The following is a 21626-nucleotide window of genomic DNA, read 5'->3' on the forward strand; positions in this document are numbered from 1 at the left end:
GATATGTGTGGATCTCTCTCTTTCTCCCTCGCTGACGCTCACAATCTGTCACCAACCCGTTATAGAGAGCACCTTCTAATGCCCCCTAATATTTGGATTAGATCCTATTTAGTTTCGCTGAAACTCTTTCTAACGATGCTCCTAAAAGAATAGCAATAAGACATTCCAGATTTTCAAAAAAGGATGTTTTGTTTTATTGTTTATGGTTACAAAACTCATCATCTGATGGCAGGGATACATACTGTAAGTCTCCTAGAATTTTTTCTCTTGGTTAGAATAACAAGATAATACCCTAGACTGAGTGGGTTCTACCTGAGGTTAACACACTGAAAGCGAAGTAATCTTGATAAGGAATTTATTCAACAATCGGAAAAAGTCTGATTACTGTTGCTTTTCCCATTGGCAATTGTTGGTAGCCCGGAGCTGGAGTTATTAGTGTATATCAGCTTTATAATTGTCTGCAATCCTCCAATCGGGTGAGTCTATGCAAATAGAGTCCCCTAATATGGAAATATGCTCCGCCCCCTTCCTAGTATGTTTTCTGCCTATGCTGTAACCCATTGATGGTGACTAGCTTGGTGAAGCATCCTGGCTTCCGCAGTTCGATGTGTAATCAGACTCTTGCGCTCCATTTCTTCCTTTCTTTCACGATTTATCGCGATTTTTTTTTTTTTTTTTGGATCAGGCAGCAATCAGTTCTCTCTTCCCGGTGTCTCTGAGAAACAGGTGATCCTGGTTAACAACGGTCAGTGTTTGGATGCTGTTTCCTTGCCGGCGTTTGCAGGATGATAGGACCCGGCGAGCCTGAATGAGAGCATAACTTTACTTTGCAAGAGGAAAAACTTTCTATTTTGAGGGGAAGGCGTTTTCACCAAATCCCGTAGCGTCTAAAAGCAGAAAAAGTTGGTTTTAAAGCTGGACTTCTCCACTGGTTTGGGATCTGTGTGCGCGTGTCAATTTCAAAGGCGGCTGCATTTTTTTTTTAAAAGAAACGGTGGCCGGTTGGAATAGACTTCTTAAATGTTTGGGATTCAAGATACTTTAGGAAGAGGACCCATTCTGAAAGAAAAATCTCTCGCTTCTGAAATGGATTCCGTCAGGTCCTGGGTCAGAAATGTTGGGGTGGTAGATGCAAACGTAGCTGCACAAAGGTAATCGAGATTCGTGATTTTCTCTTTGAAAGCTCCCTTTCCTCCCGGTGTTGTTCAGACTCACGACTGAGTTTACTTCCCCGCCCCAGTGAGGGAAAATTCAAGAGGGCAAAGCTGAAGCGCGGGACAAACACACAACAGAGGAAGTCAGAGAGCAGAGATTGGACTGGGGTGGGGGGTATAGCAGTGGAAACGAACAGTAATTCTTTAGATCGTTCTATGCCCGGACGTCTGACTAGGAATGTTCTTCCGGCTAAACGTAATGGCTATGCCTGTTTTGATCCAAAATCACCTTGTTTTCCTTGATCCCAGGGCATACTTTGTATAACTAATGCCACCATCCTGCCCACTCAGACTACATGCACAGGGTTAGGCAGAAAGCAAGCCCAGCGTGGATTTGAGTAACAAAGGAAAGGGGAGATACCTTTACCAAGATTTTGCAAAACTGCCAGTCTCAGCGGTGCAGCAGAGAGCTCTCATGTGAATGATCTGAGTGGAGGAGTCCTTGACCCTACTTACCAACTCCTTGCGTTAGTCTTGTCAATACAATTTAGATCTCAGTGCTGGCTGGAATATAAAACGTATACAACCGCAGAGGAGGATGCATTCTTGCTTCTGTTTGGGGGATAATCTTTCTATTCCAAATATTGCCAATAAATACACTCCAGTGCCGCATTCTCTTAGTTGTAGACTTCCTCTCTCTATTCTCTTCTCTTCTCTTCTGTTTCTCTTTTTATGAGGGAGTGACAGGAACGAAGCCCTTCCTAAACAAAATATGTCCCCACGTTTCTCAGGTATCTCTTTAGACAGTCTTCGGGCACACGTGTGCGAAGGGGCTGAATCTGCCCGAGAAGAAAGTTGAGGATAGAGACACCTTTACTTGAGGAACATACAACCGCGTTGCATATACGTTGGGCTAGGAACCAATATACAAATACAGCCCTATATGCCCTCACCTCCCCTATATGATCTCTGTGGAAGAGCTTTCAAGCAGCATGAGAGGAGATATCATAAGTTTGTTTTTTTTATGACTATTGATAATTTAATTTATATGGGGAGGAAAAATACCTTGATGAGGAAAGCGAAAGTAAAACAAATGTTAGATGCACTGTAAGAAATCGCCAGTTCACAGGGGCTAATTGATTGGTGTTCGCATTGGGACGTCGCTAATCATTCTAGATGTCTTGTAACAATACAGTGATCAAAGTTCTTATACTCAAGATAATAAAAATCAAACTATTAAGCTGGCCAGGGGCGGGGAGGCGGGGAAAGAAGAGAAATTGTGTGTTGCCCAGTCACATTGTACCTATCCAATTGGAGTTAGAAAAAAAGGGGGATATCTGTAGCTTTCCAAAGAGTCAAATACTTTTCTCAAGTCTGTAAAACAACAATATTACATGAATTCATTTCAGGAATTAAATCTGGAGAAAGTAGGAAAACTTCATAGCGATGCTGTAAGTGAGAAATCTTCTCCACCGTATCTGTCTTCTGTGCCTTCCATAAAAATCGACATAAAGAAAAGAGTGGAACCCATTCTGCTAAAAAACTAACTATAAGATTTAGGATTTCCATTGCTTGAAAAGATCCCGAATAATTCAAACTCAGTAAATGCGCGGAAGAAATCACCGCATATTCTGTAGAATGTATGACAGAAATCAGGCAACTCGTGTTTAAATTACACGTAGTCAATCCACAAAACTGCACTGGGGAAGACCCACAGGTTGATTCAAATGGATCAGTGACTAAACAATATGAAATTGGTAGAAATTTCGCTGCCGAGGAAGGTAGGCATATTGCTTGAACCCACTTGTCTTCCCACCTCAGTACAGACACCTAGTTGGGAAGAGATTTTAAGAGCTTTGACCTGGGCTAAAGGAAAAGTGAACTCTGTTGGAATTGTATCATTTTTCAGATCCTTTAGCATTTATATTCTACGTTTATTGTAGTATAGACACACCCCTTGCATTGTACCCAACAAATGAGTGTGAAAGGGAAAAAGAAGATGGATCAGAGGAGATTATCAAATATTTCTCCGGTTTTGGAATAACTTATCTTGCAATCTTTCCTTTTAATATTCAAGTTCTGTTAATTATTCTTCTCTACAGAGTGGAAATCAAGGCATAAGAGGGAAAATTATTTAATAAAGTTTCCAGACGCTAACATTTGGGACAAAAAAGTTCTTCATTTGGCTGCCACCAAAATTCAAGCACTTTTATTTAATTTAATGTTCTAAATCGAAAGTGATGTGAGTGCACAAAGGTGGAGAGGAAAGCACCGAGATCAAAGTCATTGGTAACAGTTGACTGTTAATAACCCGGTGTGCTACATAGACCAGGAGAATCCTACCCCCTCTCTAGAATCATTTTCTGTGCTGATTTTTTTTGATTGCTATGCCACCTTTAATTCATCTGTTTCTCTCCCCTCCTCCCCAATTCCATCTGTTTCCTCTACAGCGGAGTAGCTTTGTCCAGAGCCCACTTCGAAAAACAACCACCTTCCAACTTGAGGAAATCCAATTTCTTTCATTTTGTCCTGGCTCTCTACGACAGGCAGGGGCAGCCGGTGGAAATAGAGAGGACCGCTTTTGTGGACTTCGTAGAAAATGATAAAGTAAGGCCTGTCAATTTTTTTTCTTTCTTACCTCCCCAAATGTACCGTCTCCGCACACCTCTTCTAGTACCAGCCCTTGTAAAGTAGTGTCATTCTCAGCCACCCTTTCCATAACAAAATTACAATCTCTGGTTTTGTGTTCAGGGGTTAGGTAGCAGGACGAGGGCTTAGTCCCCTATCCTCAACATGCTCGCCTCCTTCGCTGTAATTAACAAGGTTTGTTTAATTTCTGCCGGCCCGGGAGATACAAGGGGAATTTCATACATCCACTCAAAATAAAATAGAATACAATCACATAGAGGTCCAACACATTGTTGTATTTATTATTATTATTATTATTATTATTATTATTTTATTTATTTATTTGCATATGCCGGGTCTGCCAGGTTTTATTAGTATCCTAATCGAACTGGAAGAGCGGGCTGTGATTTGTCATATTACCTGCTAAGCCTGTTCTTTTCAGACTCCAAAGTCAATGGCTGGGTGTCAGAAACGTTTGCTCTTGAGTATTAGATCCAGGCTTTAAGCAGTTAGAAACCTTCTTCCTTTCCTCCAAACTATGTTTGAGTTTAGTTTAGTTACGGGCAAGGACTTTTAATTATGAAGGACGACATGAATAGTTGTCTTCTGATGAATTACAGTCCCAGTTCACCTGAGAGATTTCCCGGTAACATAACCTTCAGGAAATAAATACAGATAATGACTTATTGTAAAACTATTTCATTATTTTGCTCGTACAGTTTTGTTTTAAAAAATACCTGCCAGCGTCGATCTGCTCTATATTAGCTTGCTTAAAATGTGTAAATTCACCCGATAAGGGAAGAGCCTTTATGTTATAAAGTTGGGAGCTTTGTAGCAAGTGGAAAAGTTTCTGCAGATGCCACAGGAAGGGATGTCTGTCCTGGGTCACTCGGAAGGTTAATTTATCCCAATCAACGGATCCAGCTCTCAAAGATCTTTCTTGTCACATCCATTAGTGATTTGCAAGCGGGTGGCTTTTGTGCTCCAAGAGCACCAAACAAATTCTGGGACGATATTTTTAAATCTCTTTCAGGAGCAAGGCAATGAAAAGACCAATAACGGCACACACTACAAACTTCAACTCCTTTACAGCAATGGTAAGTCACCTACAAAAAGGCAGCGTGGGAGAGAAGGGATGGCAGGACAGAAGGGGTTGGGAGGGAAGAACCCATGATAACGTTTTAGACCTTGAGGAGATCGCTTCTATAAAATACATTGAAGTCCCTTTGTCTCTCTTTTGGAAGCAAAAATCTTCACTGTGGACAGTTGCTTTTCAAGTTTGGCCAACATGATACCCTTTAGTAAACCTATGCTTTGAAAAATATCAGCCTTAGACTTTCAGATGATGCTTGATAGGAAGTAAGACGAAATAGAAAAGTTATAGGATGGCTTAGATAAGTAGGGGAAACAATCTCTGTAACTGCTGGATTTCCTGTTTCTCCCATTGTCTCTTTAGGTGTCAGAACTGAACAGGATCTGTTTGTTAGGCTCATCGATTCAGTCACTAAACAGGTGAGCTGAGGCCGCTTTTGTGTTGGACAATCCCCATTCTTTCATTCCCCTCTCACCCTGTGCTTTATTTTCTCCTCCTGAGTGTCTATATTGCATACCTTAATTTCCAGTGCATTAGCCTCTTCCTTCCCTCAGTGATCCTAGGATCACACCAATTTTTAACTGATACTCGGTTATATGCATACTGCATACCTTTGTGCAAAAAAAGACTTTGAGGGTGGGAATTGCAAGCCATAGTGCATTGCAGTTTTTAAAAACTGAATATTACAAGAAACAAACAAACCAGAAACCTCCTCCATATACTAATTTCCCTAATTTTCATAGCCCATCACTTATGAAGGACAGAACAAGAATCCAGAAATGTGCAGAGTTCTGCTTACTCATGAAGTCATGTGCAGGTAAGACAATTTTATTGGTGGCATAGGAATGATTCAGTTAATAAGTTTAGCTTCCAAAGATACTAAAAGGTGTTTTCCCTATAAGTTGTAGATATGAGGAGTTTTGTTTTTGCTCTGGGGATACTCTTCCAAAAGAATAATTTCTTTTTGTCTGGATACAGCATTTGGTTTGTGTTGCATACCCATTTATTTAGTACTGCAGATTTGGAAACCCTGCCTAAGATCTGAACTGCACTATTTTTGTTCTGTTTTGCACTGGGTTTGGACAACAAAATGAAAGGGCCTAGAATTCCCAACTTTGTGTTTCTTTAAGCTTTTCCAGTTTGCTCTTCTAAAATGATTACTGTCAATTTCCAGAACCCACCTGCAAATTAGAAAGAGCTCCTGATTGATTTTTTCCCAGGGTACATATTTTAACATTATCAATTAAATGAACATAATTAATGTCCTTTAGTTCTGTCCCCAAAATACATCTTTGAAATAATTTTTTGTTACAAGCAATACTTACGGAACTTCTGCTTTTTTGTAAAATAGACAAAAAAATTTAGGATGTTGAAATGATAAATCAAAGGATAAAATACTGCTAAGAATGTTTTTAATAACATTTGTGTATGTCTTTAGGTACATGTATCTTATGTATGTACATCTTGCTTCCATGGTAACTTCTTATTTTTCCTGCTCACATAATTACTATCTTTGATACAGTTAATGATGCAATGTCCTCATATTATAATGTGTTAAACTGTGCACAGAATGCTCTTTCATAAAATGAAAGGCAAACCCAGCCTTGACCTTTATTAAACGTTTGTGATTTATTGTAATAGGTTTTTTAAAAAGCTCTTGGATCGAATGTTGCTTGTTTTAAAAAGCACATTGCACTAATAATTTTAAGTATTGCCTTCTAAGTGGATGATATAATAAAAGCAATTTAATAGAATAGAATTTGTTGCTGAAGGGAAAGCATTTTTCACATTTTTCAAAAGGTAATGGAATAACTGGTGTACCCGGGAAACTGCAATGAGGGCAAAGTGTACAAAAGTGTGTGAGTATGTTTTCATACATACAAATGCGTGCACACATGCATGCAAAACTTGCCTTTTATGTCACCCTCATTAACTAAGTAACTCTATACCATTACTTCTGAACATTACAAATATTACTTTCATAGATGGGTGTGTTTATATGTGACACACACAATTTGCTTTTTGTCTTTACATAACATACAATTTGCTCTGTGCATATGTATATATTAAAGAAGAGTGAAGTGGGGCATGTTACTTTTTTGTTTCTCTAAAACGTACGTATCTTTTTTAATATATATGCTATCCCTGTTTGTGAAAGGCTTGACTTATCCATACTTAGATGATCATTGGAAAAGCAAAATCTTTGGATTTCTATACACTAGGGTCTCTATTTGTAATAACAAAATGACAGCTAGTGTAATCCATTTTTTTTCACTCCAGCTGGATGGAGAGAGAATCTATATTAAGACTGAAAAAAAACCAAAATAACCTCCTTTCTTCAAAACAAAATGGACTGATCTTTCCTTTGACAATAACCAACATTTTAAAAGTACTAAATAAACTTTCTGCTAAGCTTTTGTATGCTGGGCTTCCATTGATGCCTATAAATATATTCCATGCTTGATTTAAGATAATGTTCTACAAATGTAAACCATTATTCAGTTTGTAATAAACTCCTGCTTGATAGATTAGCCAAGGAAGAATTACAATTCAGGGCTGTCCTTTCCACATAAGACATAGATTAGTGAACCAAATCAAAAGCTCTGTGTAACCTAATCAAGACATTTGATTTTTAAATGTCTTGTTCAGAGATACTTTTAAAACAGGATGCTGCCTATTTTGAAGAGGCATTATACCATCATTTTGAATAATACCAGGGGGAATGAATGAATCCAACTCTAGTTAAACTTGACATTTTTTTAAGCACAATAATCAAATCCACCTCGCTCTATGCTGCTTACGTGGTAGCATCAATTTTTAAAGCCCCTACTTTAGTTTTCATTAGTAACAGTACATAAAACATTAATGTACTGTGCCCACTCTGAGGTCCAAACTGATGCCTGTTGTTGTTTTTTAAATTATAGGGTTTGTTTTCTTTTTCTTGTTAGTTACAGGTAAATACCCTTTTGATCTTTTCATTTGATTTGTCATAGAAAATCACTCAGTTATTCATGCTGTATACAGGCAAGTGCATCCAAACACCTCCCCCGCCCCCCCCCCCCGCACGCATCTTCTAGTCAGACGGTGACAGATGTATCTTTAGCAGGAAAGTTGTCTAAATATTGATGTGGATGCAACAATCTGTCATATCAATTGAAAGTTTAAAATCTCAACTCCCCTCCGCCACCCGTATAATGAGTCCCTTCAGTTAAAGCTTTTAATTTATTTATTACAGTTCTGAACGTTTTAGCCATAGACTTTATGTGTTTGGGCTATTACAGTGTAAAGGGAACTGTCCGTCTAGGATGGAGGTGTCTCTTAAGTATCCAGTGTCTTTTTTTCTTTCAATGTTAGGAAATCAAGGTAAACAGTCTCTTCTCATGGAATAACGGTTTGTCGTCATCTTGTTCTACCAATTATAAACTAAGAGAAAACTAGTTGTTATGCTTCTGCCAGCAGCCCGCGATGCCCTCTGTGTGCAGAGGGTTAAAAGGTATTATAATTTGAACAGAAGTAGTCTCAGGGCCTACAGCTGGCTAATAACAGAGTTGTATTGAGTGCAAGCGAGCCCCACAGCTGTGACTTTCGCCACAAGGCTCAGACTAGACAGGAGCGCTAATCAGCTGGGCCAGGCGGCCACTGGGGCCTGTGTCTTTATCGTCCAGATGGTGTGAATTTAGACACTTTTGTTATGCAATTGCAGGGAGGAGTTGGGGAGAAGAAAACAAAACAAAGGCCACCATACTGTGAGCTTATTTGAGTTTGAAATTAGAGACAGATTTTTTTTTTTTTTAAAGTTAAGGGCTGAATTTTAAAACCATTTTAGTTGAGCTGGTGGGTGGGTGGGGGAAGGGGATGCATAAGCCTTTCTTTGATATGGGGCCTTATGGAGCATCTCGTTTCTAGGGCTGGCTTTGTTCTTGTTGATTGTTGCTTTTTCCCCAGTATGCTTCATATTGCTAGACTTATTGTATCCTGTGTGGGTCTGATTATATGAGAAAATGACATAGCTCAAAGCATGGTAAGGATTTATTTTTGTGACGATAAGAAGTGTTAGGCCCTGATCCTACAACTTTATGCAAGTGAGTAATTCCAATGGGACCAAAGGAATGATGTGTGTGTGTATATATAAAGTTACTCAGGTGCTTAAATATTAGCAGGATCAGGATCTTAATTTCCACTTAAACCAATGTTATGGGCCAAGTACTGGAGTCAGTCAGATTTTTACCATTGATTTACCTGGGAGCAGGGTTAGCCCAGTAAGGAACAACTATTATATAACAACCCAGTTGGAAGATTGTCAGTATTTAAATGCCACAGTGATAGGTTGTTTGAAGTCCCTTGGATAGGGGGGACCTGAAGATTTGAGATGGACTTCAGATGAAACTCCTGACTGGACTTTCCTGAAATTTTGGAAATAATCTGATCCACAACTAAACTTGTCATCTTCTGGAAAGGGGTAGTGCTTTCAGGAAAAAATATTTCATGTGTTCTAGGGCTCAGAAAGTACTAAAGTGAGAGGAAATAGTTTAGTCATCTACCAAAAATGTGCTACAGTGGAGGCAAACAATGAAAAAATGAATATTTGCAAAGTGCTTGGACATCTTCAGGTCAAAGGCATATTTTTAATAAAGCTTCAAAGCTCATAAATGTGATAACAAAGTATGCAAACTAAATCTAACAATGAGATGGGTTTATACCAGGAAGCAGGTATGTTGCATCCCAAATCTGCATAATTTAATCTAAACAACTCTACAATGTGCTGACAACCTTTCTTGGAAATGTGTGGACAAAGAGATTTGGTGAAGGTACTATTGCTTTATTCTGTTTGCATGTCATTGTGACGTTATAATCTGATGTGTCTGTCTGACTTATATGACCATAGGATATCTTTTGAGTATTATTGCAAAGAAAGGAACTGGTTTTTGTTAGCAATTAAAAAAAAAACACACCTGTGTAAAACTCTCTTAAAAACTGAGCTAGTTTTTTTTGTTTGATAGCGGCAAAGAGTGTACTGCATTAAAAATGAACAAGAGATTTGCTCCTGATTTCATTTCCAACTGATCATAATATATGCTGCTTTAAAATAAAAGTCAACCCCTCTATTCTTTAAATGAGGGTTTTCTGTTTGTTTTTTCTTTAGAATAGAAAATCTGAAATCTTCAATTTTTATTACCCAAGTATGAAACTTTGTCTAAATGGCCAACGGGCAGTGAAACTTATACAAGGTGCACTCAAAAACAAGTTAGAAATGGGAGTGAAGGGAGGAGAGAGTCTCAGCAGTAGTAAATTATTATAGCTTCACTGAAGTCAATGGAGCTATGACAGTTTACACCAAATAAGTACCTCCCCCAGGGATTCTCATATATCTAGTGAATCCTTTATTTTGAAAGGAATGGACTCAGTAGATAACTGTGGGATTGAGGCAAAGGAATACAAAAAGTGTCAAAATCATTCACGTTAGAGCTGCTAATGAAAGAGATTTGCTTGTTGCATCCCATCTTGCTCGGCTGTGTAAACTCACAAAGGGAAAGCCAGGCAGTTCCTGTTAATGCTACAGCTTGCCAATTGAATGCATGTACTTAAAATGCTTAATAGCTGTGAGGTGGGAAGTTTTATGTCCCTGTTTATATTTTAAGCATTGTATATCTGAGTATTATTGACTTCAAAAGAGTTAATCCTTCATATTGTATTGCCTTGGACTCATTCATGCATTTTTATCTGTTTTTCCTCTGGTCAGAGCAATTCCCTGTGGAAAGCAGCTGAATTCAGGCTAACTGGAATTTTGAAAATGCGTTCAGCCCCCTCAAAACCACTGCACATAAAATTGAACTCTCTGGGCCAAATTCAGCTCTCGGTTACATTAGCGTAAATCCAAGTAACTCCACGAAAAGGCAATGGGACTAGCTGCTTGGATTTATGCTGGTGTAACTGAAGCTTATCCACTGGCGGTTGGGGCAGAAGGGAATTTTGATACAGTGTGCTTAAATGTTAAGCTGTTTTGCTGATAAATGTTGTTTCCCGCTGCTAACATCCTGGTTATGTCAAATGTAACTGTTTGATTTGCCACAGCATCAGGATTCTCATAACACGTCTCATGGGCTTGCCAGATAAGGATCCTGCCCTTTGATTTTCAAAGAGAGTGGGCATGTACAAAGGTCCTGATCTGGTGCTGAGTGCCCTGTCTACATTAATGGCAATGAGAGTCGAGTGTTCCGTTACCTCCCAGACTTGGACAGCAGTGCTCTCGCAGGATATATGTGCATGCATATATGTACGTACACAAGCTTACATGCACACACATAGTATGCGTGTGTGTGTATCTTTTAAATAAAGTCCCTATGCCGTACTTCAATCATTGTATCCCTTTGGGGCAGGGACCTTGTTATCTTGCATATGCTTGTAAAGCCCTAGACATACCCATGGGAGAGAGAACTTGTATGTTGGTAAACTGGGTCCAAATTATATTGCATGTTCATCAGAGAGAGGCTGATGCGTACAATTTCTATGCCACCCCATTGCTGACCACACTGTATAAACTTTGTTACATTCCCATTTATAAATAGGAATAAATGGTCAATCAATGTGGAATAAATGGTCAATCAATTATTACAGAGTCCAGCAAGTTAGTAGGTTGCTTATAACTGTGGCTTGTCATCAGCTATGACATCTTCTACTGGTGGGCTTTTAACCATCTAGAACACATGCTGTTCATGTCTGTTACATGCTTACAACATCTGTTAAACATTTATAAATGGAGCCTTAATATAAAGTGTGGCCATATTGCTTTTCCTTTTGGCTGAGATTTTCAAAGGAGACTAAGGAGAGCCGAGTGTCTAAATCCTGTTGACATTAAATGGGAGTAAGGCACCTCCCTGAGACCCCTTTGAAAATCCCAGTTAGAATTTTCTGGATACCACTTAAATGTTCACAATGCCTTTAGTTCAGAGTTCATTGCTTTGCTGTTAATACTCACAGAAATTCTCTCATTTTGGTCTCCTTCCCTCTCCAGCCGGTGCTGTGAAAAGAAAAGTTGCGGCAACAGAAACGAGACTCCCTCAGATCCTGTGATCATTGACAGGTAGGAAATAAAGCTCTCTCTTCCACACTATCCACCAAACCAAACCAAACAGCTGGGGTCGCTTGGAGACAGCCATGGGTCTGTCTCTCTCCTGTGCTTTGATGTCTATGCTGCACAATCCTAAAGGGCTACCCTAAGAGCTGGTTATTTTCAGAAAGGGTGTGGGCTTCCTTTGGTGGAATTTTTTTTATTTTAATGCTGTCCTACATCTACTAATTTAAATTTGACCAAGTATTCTGTGCATGGTAAATCTCTGACTACAGTCTATTCACCTGGGATGGGATCCAGCTGGATCACTGGAATAGATACAGTTCAAGTAACCTGGCAGCTTCATTAAAATTCCTCAACAAAATAATGATGTTGCAGTTGCGGCTTTTTTGGGAAACACGTGATCCAGGTTTTAAATGTATGGTTTTGGGATTACCATACGTCTTCTGCAGAACATCAATTTCACATATTTCTTGGCCTTCAGTTTCTGAGGGGGGGAAGTGTGTGTGTGTGTGTATGTGTGTGTGTGTGTGTGTGTGTGTGTGTATTCAGTGACAATGTAAGGAGGCAAATTCAAAACTGCTAGAAAAGGGAAAAAAATTTTATTTTTGCACTGCCTGCAATTAGCCTGTGGAATTCATTGACACAAGATATTGAGACCAAGAACTTAGCAGGATATAAAAGAGGAAAACAAGAGTATGCAGTGTTCTTTTAATAAATATTAAAAAAAATACTCAACTGAGTGCTTTATATAGAGAGATCTTAAGACCTCATGCTTCAAGGCAAATGCTTCTGTCATCAAGGGTCAGGAGGAAACTTTTTTCCTTGGGACAGGTGATTCTATAGCTACCTATTGCAAAGTTTCTTCTTCTGTGGTACTGGCCACAACTGGAGATAGAATACTGGAATGGATGGACTTTGAGTCTAATTTCTTTGTTCCTCTATTATGCCTACATTCAGTGCATAACATTAGTAGCATATCTACATAGCATCTACATTTATACTTGGAATTAAGAATGGTCAAGTTAGTTTGAATAAGTATCTATAATTCCCTTTCCTCAAATTGTTACTAGACAATTTGATCCTAATCCTTTACGGAGGCTCTGAATATTTTTAGCTGTTTTTTTTCCTTTGCCTTTATCTTTGCACTTTCAGAGTGTGGCTGAGACCAAAGATGGAAATGCCAAAGAACCACAGTATTCTGGCTAGAAAAAGAAGTGCTGGACAGGTCATATTGAGTTTGTCTGCACAATTTCTAGCCCACATTTGGCTGACTTGAGGTCTGGTTTGAGTCTGTATTTGAGAATTATCCAACCTCAAGTCTGAACTTCTTGAGGTTTTCCCATTGCAGCTGGGGAGACAACATGGTGCACTGGCTGAGGAGTCAGAAGATCTAGGTCCTATTCCTGGTTCTGCCTCAGACTCTGTTTGATCCTGGGCAAGTTACTTTCCCTCTCTGTGCCTCAGTTTCCCCATCTGTAAAACAGGAATTATGCTGTTTTAAGTGATTTGAAATCTGTGAATGTAAAATGCTTTGGAAGGGAAACTGTTATCTTATAGACAGCCCAGGGCTCTTCTTCCTAACCCAACCTTTGCAATACTTCATTTCTGAGGGATCTTTGAAGACATTAAGTGTCATAAAGTCCTTTCACCCCAGTCACCTTCATTGGTGAGAATTCTGCCACATGTTAATGATAACACATGTACCTGTAACAAAGATGATTCCCACCAGATACATGGGAGTATGTTCCAGATCTCTGTCGACTGTTTCATATGAAGCTTGTTCCTCTTTCTGGCAACCATGAGGGGGACTTTTTGCCAAATAGTTACAAATCAGGTAGAGGGGGATTAGATGCACTACTTAGCTGAAACAGTCTATGCATTATACTTGCCTTTAAAGGCCATCCTCCGGGTCAGGGCTGGAGCAGTGTGAATGGAATATGCCCTGCCACTGGGGAGCAGTGGGGTCTAGTGAACAGGGCACTGGACTGGGAGTCCGGAAACCTGAGTTCTTTTCCCAACTTTGCCACTGACCTGCAGTGTGAGTTGGGCAAATTGCTCAACTCTCTGGCATCTGTCTTCCCTCCCACCCTTTGTCTGTTTTGTCCGTATGGATTATGAGCTTGCCAGGGGAAGGACAGTCTTAACCTGAGTGATACTATAATGTAAATAGAATAATACTACCAATGATGTACCTATTCTGTGGATAAACAGAATTTAATTTTCCAGAGTCTGGCAATCTGGCACCTTTCACAAGCACTGAAAGCCCTTTTAGGATCTTCAAACTAATCAAACAAAACTATAGTCAATGAATGATCCCGTCTTACCTCCTCACAAATGCTTGTATGTTAGGGAGTAGTATGTGTTTCTGGCATCATCTGAGAAGCTGGATTCTAATTATTTTAGAGGATTTTACATTGTTGGTAGAAAACAAACGGCTACAGCTAGCCACGCCGCACAGGCAGGTCACATTCCTCCATAGTCATACATGCTGATGGGTATTTGTGTGTGTGTGTGTGCGTGTGTGTGTGTGTGTGTGTGTGTTTAAAGAGAGGTTTTTTTTAACTATTGTTCTAATTCAGGGGTTGGCAACCTTTCAGAAGTGGTGTGCCGAGTTTTCATTTATTCACTCTAATTTAAGGTTTCGTGTTTTTAGAAGGTCTCTTTTATAAGTCTACAATATATAACTAAACTATTGTTGTATGTAAAGTAAATAAGGTTTTAAAACTTTTAAGAAGTTTCATTTAAAATTAAATTAAAATGCAGAGCCCCCTGGACCAGTGGCCAGGACCCGGGCAGTGTGAGTGCCACTGAAAATCAGCTCACGTGCGGCCTTTGGCACACGTGCCATAGGTTGCCTATCCCTGTTCTAAATAATGACTTGTTAGTTTAATATTGGCTTCCTGTATTTATTTATTGTTCTGACTTAAAAATATTAATGTTAAAACTATCCTTAGAGAGAGCTCTGCGGTAGGTTGAAGCAATATTTAAATATGGAGATTGAGATGTTACAATTTAACAACTGTGTTGGAATGTAGCATTTCTTTGGTGAGTGACTATCACATACTTGAAGGCAACTGTGGCTCTGGATTGAAAGGAGCTAAAGTTCCATCTACACTAAAAAAAATTAATACGTTGCAGGCATGATGACCGAGGTCTTTGCTGTTAGCAGGGCTCCCGCTGACTAGTCGGGAGGACCCACTTACAACATGACATCTTTCTCTTCTGTTGGGCAGGTAGGACCGATCAGTGTTTTACCATGGCCCAGAAATGTGCTGAAGTCTCGTATTTTAGCACAGTTCAGGGTCGCTGGTGAAACACAGTTTAGTTCAGTGTGCAATGCAAGATTGAACCATGCCTGGGGCTCATCCTGTTGTCTGGGGTTTTCCAAGGAACCTGAGGAAGTGAAGTGGGAGCTGGATGCCAACCTCCTTTGGGTTGTTCAGAAAACCCCAGCTGCTGTAACTGAATCCTCTGACCCAAGTGGCTGATGCCACATAGGTAGACCTTGATTCTGCAGACTTAAATTTACTGAGGGAAATTCCTTTCCTTTCATAGCAGTTGATGTTAGTCTTGTCTTGAGCGAGGACTGCAGGATGAGGCCTAGAGAGAGAATGAAAAATGAAGGAAGAAAGAAGAGATATTGAAGAAAGCTTGATGTTCAGCTGCCCCACATCCAGAATGAATCTGTGCGAGAAGTGAGGCACAACTAGAGTCTTCCATTTAGAAGGGAAGGAAAACTGAGATCACCAAGGGGCTGGCAGGATTGAATATGATGCACTAGCATTCCACTTCTGCCTCATTCAGTTCATATACATTGCTGTTGCTGCAAGAGATTGTGAGAAAATGGTGATTGGCACAAGGGAGGGCCCATCTCCATTGTAATCCCTACCATGGTAGGGGACCTGATCGTTACATGGCTAAAACCGGATTCCATCTTGCAGCACAGAAGGGACCAAAACATGCTGCATCACTGCAAAAGGCTGCAGCACGGTCTGGGAAGAAACCAAACACTTTTTAGTCCCCTCTGTTTATTGTTTATATTTAAAGTGCATGCTGGGGTGCACTTTCGTTTCAAGCAGCTTCCCCAGACATTGTGGCAGTTAGTGTAGTTAAAACTAAGACCCTAACTAAACATATAGGATGCTAACTTAAGAGTGCTAGGAGCAACTAGCCCAGAATCTATTCCCATGCTGATGCAGGTTATGCTCTTCCCATCTGACAACATATTAGTCTGACCATGCACTCAGTTTCAGCCAAGAGGCTGAGTTCTTGGCCCAGATCTTCAGCAGTCACAAATCAGTGCAATTCCATTGGAATTACGCCGGTTTATGCCAGCTGAGGGTCTGACCCCCTTGTGTTTTATCAGAGATGTTACAACCCGTGCTTTGAGCTGAAGAATGCACCTTTTACCCCTTTAATTTTTTGCCTTTTGCACTGGTAGCCTGACCTGTTGTAAATTCCACCCATGTAGTGCTGTGCAGTGACAATTCGGTGACTTTTGTGGCTGAATCATGGGCATCTTGTGTTTATAGTTAAAGAGGGGGAAATGGTTCAGTGGGAAAAATAACATCAGGCAGCCCTGAACAAAGTCCAAAAATCGTCATGCTGAAAAAGCCTATTGCTGCTGTAACCTTTGCTCCAGGGACTCGATTTAGATCTAAGGACCTAGTAGTTATTTTCTTCTCAATCTTGGAAACTGATGTTTTTCTGTATGTATTGAAGCATGAATGTTGCCTAGCTTGCATTCGCCATCCAGCCATCTCCCTGGATAACTATCTGTAAATTACCTAATATGGTCCACACCCCTCCAAGCGAATGCTGATGCAGAATCCCCCTAAAGACTCATTCCAGCCTTACCAGTTGAAATCACTTACTCAGCAAAACACTGAAGAGTTGTTGCGGTTTTAGGAGCAAGCAGGTGTGCAGAGCTGTTATTGACAGGAAGACTCTTCCCCCAGTGCTTCCCCTAACTCATAGCTTTATGTGTTTGCTCTTCAGCACACGGATAATGTTGTCAGCAGGATGTTGGTTGGGTGAGTCTCACTTGGGTTGTGCTCTCCCAGTGGTGAAAAGTTTTCTCATTCTTGGTTGTTACTGTGTCAGTCAGGATTTGATCCAGCTGCACAGTGTCCATTTCCCGGTGTCTGGAATATTGTGTGCAGGAGGAGTTTTTGGAATAAAATCAGTGAATTTCCCCTCTGAGTTCCCCCCTGCCCCTTGCAGTGGGCCAGATTCTGATCTCACGCACCCTGGTTCCAGTTTGAAGATGCTTCTTTGACTTGAATGGAAACACAACAGATTTACACCGGCATAATTGAGATCACAATCTGACCCATAGCTATCATTAATGTAAACTATATATTGTACTTGAAATGAGGAATCTTGCTACCCTAAATCCTGCTATTGCAGCCTTCCGTATGCAGAATGGGTAAGATCTCCAACTAGTGTAAACAGACCTAGTGCCACTGGTTTCAGTATGTTCATATTTCAGCATGTTCATACATTAATTCTATACCCCAACCCAGTCCAGAATAGTTCCCGAATGGGTGTAGCCTCCATTGGATCCTTCCTCTTGGTTTATTTTTTAAGTTATCACTTAGGATCTTGGCAGCGTTATGGACTCTGCAAAATTATCATGTTCCGCCAAAGCCAAGTTGGAGTCTTTCCTGTGGCTGAAATGACACTTAGTGCTGTTGCAATGTATGGCAGCTTCTGGAATGTAGGGTGTTGCCTCCAAGACTAAGATTTTCTCATATGCGGAAGGAAATGCAGGATGACAGTAAAACAGTGCAGGAATTCTTGAGGCAGATCTTTGGGAAATTATAAAGCCAATGAAACTTTGCAAGTGGCAGTGGTAGCTTTTGTGGTCTGTATCCTAGATATCATTGAATCTGGTTATTTTTCAGAGCCTGAAGTATAACTGAAAAGGAAAAATGGTCTTGTAGGCGAAGCATTGGGCTGAGACTCAGGAGATCTGGGTTCTATCCATTGCTCTGCCAAGGACTCCCTGTGTGACCTGGGGCAAGTCACTAAGGTCCCCATCTACAGAAATAGAGATGATAATGCTTTCTTTCTCCCATCGTCTCTCTGCCTCAGGGGTGGCTTTAGCAAGTGCAGGGCCCGCTTCAAACAGTTTAAATGGGGCCCTGGCAGGGATGACTTAAAAAAAATGTAAAAAAAACACGTGGGGCTTGTACTCACCGAGTGGCGCTCCTAGTCTTCAGTGGTGGGTCCTTCACTCGCTCCAGGTCTTCGGTGGCACTGAAGGACCTGCCGCCAAAGTGCTGCTGAAGACCTAGAGCGAGTGAAGGACCCGCCACCGAAGACCCGGAGCGCTGCCGGGTGAGTAAAAATTCAAGAGGAGCCTCTAGCCAGGGAAGAGATTCGCGGCCATTTGCCCCCCTCGGCAGCCCTGCCACTGGGCGCGGGGCCTTCTTAGGCATGGGGCCCGATTTGGGGAATTGGTGGAATAGACGTAAAGCCAGCCCTGCTCTGCCTTGTCTATTGAGCTGTTGGGACTGTCCCTTACTACGTGTACTGTTGAGTACAGCGCCTCGCACAATGAGGCCCTGACCTCACTTTTGTCCTCTAGGTGTACGAATGTTACCTGTGCTTACACAGGGGGGCTCTCTGTAGACCATAGAGCAGTTTGAGTCCACTACTGGCTTTGAGGTACTAGAACTTGCTCAGGCAGCAGAGAGATCCTGGGTTTAGTTCCCATTGTTGAAGTGGGGATTGTTCTGGAAAGAGCCGAATGCATATTTAGGCTCAGTATGGAAGCACTGATAATCCCGAGGATAAAAGAGAGGAACAGAATTTGAGAGAGCTGTGGGGTGAGGTGGGGGATATTATCTTGGTTTAGAGATGTGCTGAACTTCTGCAAAAGGCTGAGGGCTAGATGATCCTTACCTGAGGCCAGTGGAGCAATGCTGGTTTATAGCAGCTGAGTATCTGGCACTATAATTTCAGTAGGTGGTGCACCACAGAATTGGTCAGATATTTAGCCATTTGCTGGGCTAGTAAAAAAAACCTCAAACCACCAGCACTTGTTAGCATCTCTGCAGAGAAGCCAAAGAAACTGAATTACATGCTTTCACCCTAGAGGGGTCATCCCTTCTCAGCAGAGATGGGTGCAGTGGGGATGCAGTTTGCCCTGCTGCTACCCATGACATCGCTGCTGTCTGGCTAACTGGAGGGCCGAAGTCTCCAGGGCTGTCTGGCACATATCACAACCACTGAAAGTCACTTCAGACAAGACAGTCGCTGCCAGATACAACTATTATAAATGTGCCACTGCAGTGTCCATCTAGCGTGTTGAAGGGCTGGGTTTGATATGCCAATGTAAGAGAGGGGTTGTGTTGCACCATGTCTTGCTGCAACCCAAGTGACAGCGGTGATTTATACATGCATTTTTTAGATTGCACACTTGTATTGCTCACTGGCTTGAAATATCGGGAGGCCTCCCTTCAAATATCTGTTTTTCTGCTTTTAATGATGTTGGTGGTTTTTCCTGCCATCTGAAGCAGAAATGGATAAAGACACACTGTGTTCTAATGGTTAGAGCGCAGGAGTGGGGGATGGAAGACCTGAATGTTCCCAGTTATGCTACACACTTGCTGTGTAACCTTAGTCAAGTCACTTAACTGTCTGTGCCTCAGTTTCACTTTTGTGTAAAATGGCCCATCTTTGTGAAGTGCTTTGGGATCTTGTCATATAATTTTTTTTTATACATCTCTTCTAGCAGCAATTCTCAATACCCGGTAGCTTTGGAATTGTTCTATTTGGGCCACTTTTAATTCTATTCATTTCCCAATTCCTTGTGAAGCTGCCAGGGAGACGTAAATGACTCTCTGAAGCTGTTGCTGCTATGGAGAGAAGTTATGAGAGTAAAGGGGCTGCAGCTCTCTGCTGCTCCCCGCAGTCCCCCTCCAGCTATCCCCCTCACTCCTCCGAAGCCTGCAGTGATCTCTGCACTTGTCCTAGGCAGTCAAAGTTCTTTGTTTGCTGCTAAACCCTGCACTCCTGCAAAGAGCTGCTGTTGTGCCATCTGTCTCTTTATGAATTTTTTAGTAGATTGGATGTTTGTGAGAAATCAGTAAGTTAGAATGCACTAGCCCAGCCATTTGACAAGTGGTTTCTTAGTCCCTTTAAAAAAAAAAAATAGAAAAAAATCAAGCCCAAGTTTTTTTGGAACACTCTAGATTCCAAAATGGTAATTTTCCAAGTGAATACCAGCAGAACAGTCACGTAGATGGCAAACAGAGCAAACTGGCTGCTGGTTTCAGCCTCTCACTTAATCAGTTTGTATGTGGTTAGACAACAGATTTGTCAGGGAACTGAGTCAAAAGGAGCATAAGAATCTCCTTGAAAGCATATGCCAGAAAAAAGGGAAGGATGGTCCAGTGGTTACGGTGCAAGCCTGAGATTCGGGACACCCAGGTTGAATTCCCTGCTCCACCACCGATTTCCTGTGAGCCTCTCTGTGCCTCACTTTCCCCATCTGTACAATGGTGATAATAGCACTGCCCTCTCTCACAGGGGTGGTTGTGATGATGATAAATACAGTAAAGAGTCTGAGGTTCTTGGATACTATAGGGATAGGAGCCAGGACTGCCAAAAGCTCCCTAGAAGTGGGGGAGCCACTGGTGCCTGAACCCTGGCCTCCCTCGCCCCTGCCTTTCCCTGAGGTCCTGTCCCTGCCAGGCTTCATCTCCCAAGGCTCCACCCCTCCCTGAGACTCCCCCCCTCCCTAGACTCAGCCCCCTCCCTCCATTGCTCACCCTTAAGGCTGGTAAAAAGTGGAAGGGCATAACCCTCCCACTTTTAAAAGTGACAGTGCTATACTCCCTGGTCCCGGCCCCTGTTCCAGTACCCCTGAGAGGAGCTATATAAGTACCTAGATAGAAGAAGAAAGGGAAGGTAGATGCACTCTCAACATGATGTTGTCCTGTAGTAATGATTTTTGGGTGGGATGGGGTAATAAGTAGGAAGCAGGAGTAGGAGGCGGGAGATGGGTCCAGGATTATTTCTGGAGATGATGTCTGCAAAATACAATGGGTCAGAGCTTCAACTGGTGTAAATTCACATAACTCCATTGAGGTTGGCCAGGGGAGGTTATGGCCCCAGAATTCCAGGCTGGCCAAGGCTGTATGCCTGTGCTAAACTTTATTTCTTCTTAAAAGTTTCCCATCAGTGCTGACAACTGCTACCACTGGTGGGAAATCTTAAGAAAATAAGTCTAATGAGAACAAGTCCCAAAGGACTTTAGCAACTGTGCAATCTGATAAGATCCAATGATGCTGTAGCACAATTTGGACAGCCAGCGTGGATGTAGTCCAACCTGGTTAGACTCTCTATGCTCTAATCCAGATAAGGAACATTGCTGCCTGGTTAACCCCATGTTAGGTTCCTGATTGGCCAGCTCAAGAGTTCTGCTCATGCCTAAGCACAGTGAGTGAAATCCTGGCCTCACTGAAGTCACTGACTGAAATGGGCAGGAGAGGATTTCACCTAGTCTAAGCACCAAGGCCAGTGTAAACATCCAGTAAAGAGGTTGAATGGCCTGGGAGCAGCTAATAATAAGGGGTTTCAACGGAACAAAAGGGAAGAGCTAAAGGAGACAACAGTTTGAGTAGCCATTAGAACCAGTGAGTTTAGAGAGGAGGGAATGGAAGAAGCA

The 21626-nt window shown here is 41.5% G+C and overlaps 1 protein-coding gene across 1 annotated transcript; it reads left to right on the plus strand.

Moving 5' to 3' along the window:
* Positions 1 to 580: 580 nt before the first annotated feature.
* Positions 581 to 11960, plus strand: EBF2 (EBF transcription factor 2). Its single transcript, XM_050940332.1, has 6 exons — positions 581 to 1151; positions 3605 to 3761; positions 4816 to 4879; positions 5239 to 5294; positions 5619 to 5692; positions 11888 to 11960. Exons 1-6 carry the CDS (start codon positions 1021 to 1023, stop codon positions 11958 to 11960), a joined length of 555 nt encoding a protein of 184 aa, XP_050796289.1. The 5' UTR covers positions 581 to 1020.
* Positions 11961 to 21626: the final 9666 nt, after the last annotated feature.

Source organism: Gopherus flavomarginatus, chromosome 2, assembly GCF_025201925.1.
Source record: "Gopherus flavomarginatus isolate rGopFla2 chromosome 2, rGopFla2.mat.asm, whole genome shotgun sequence".
NCBI lineage: Eukaryota > Metazoa > Chordata > Testudines > Testudinidae > Gopherus > Gopherus flavomarginatus.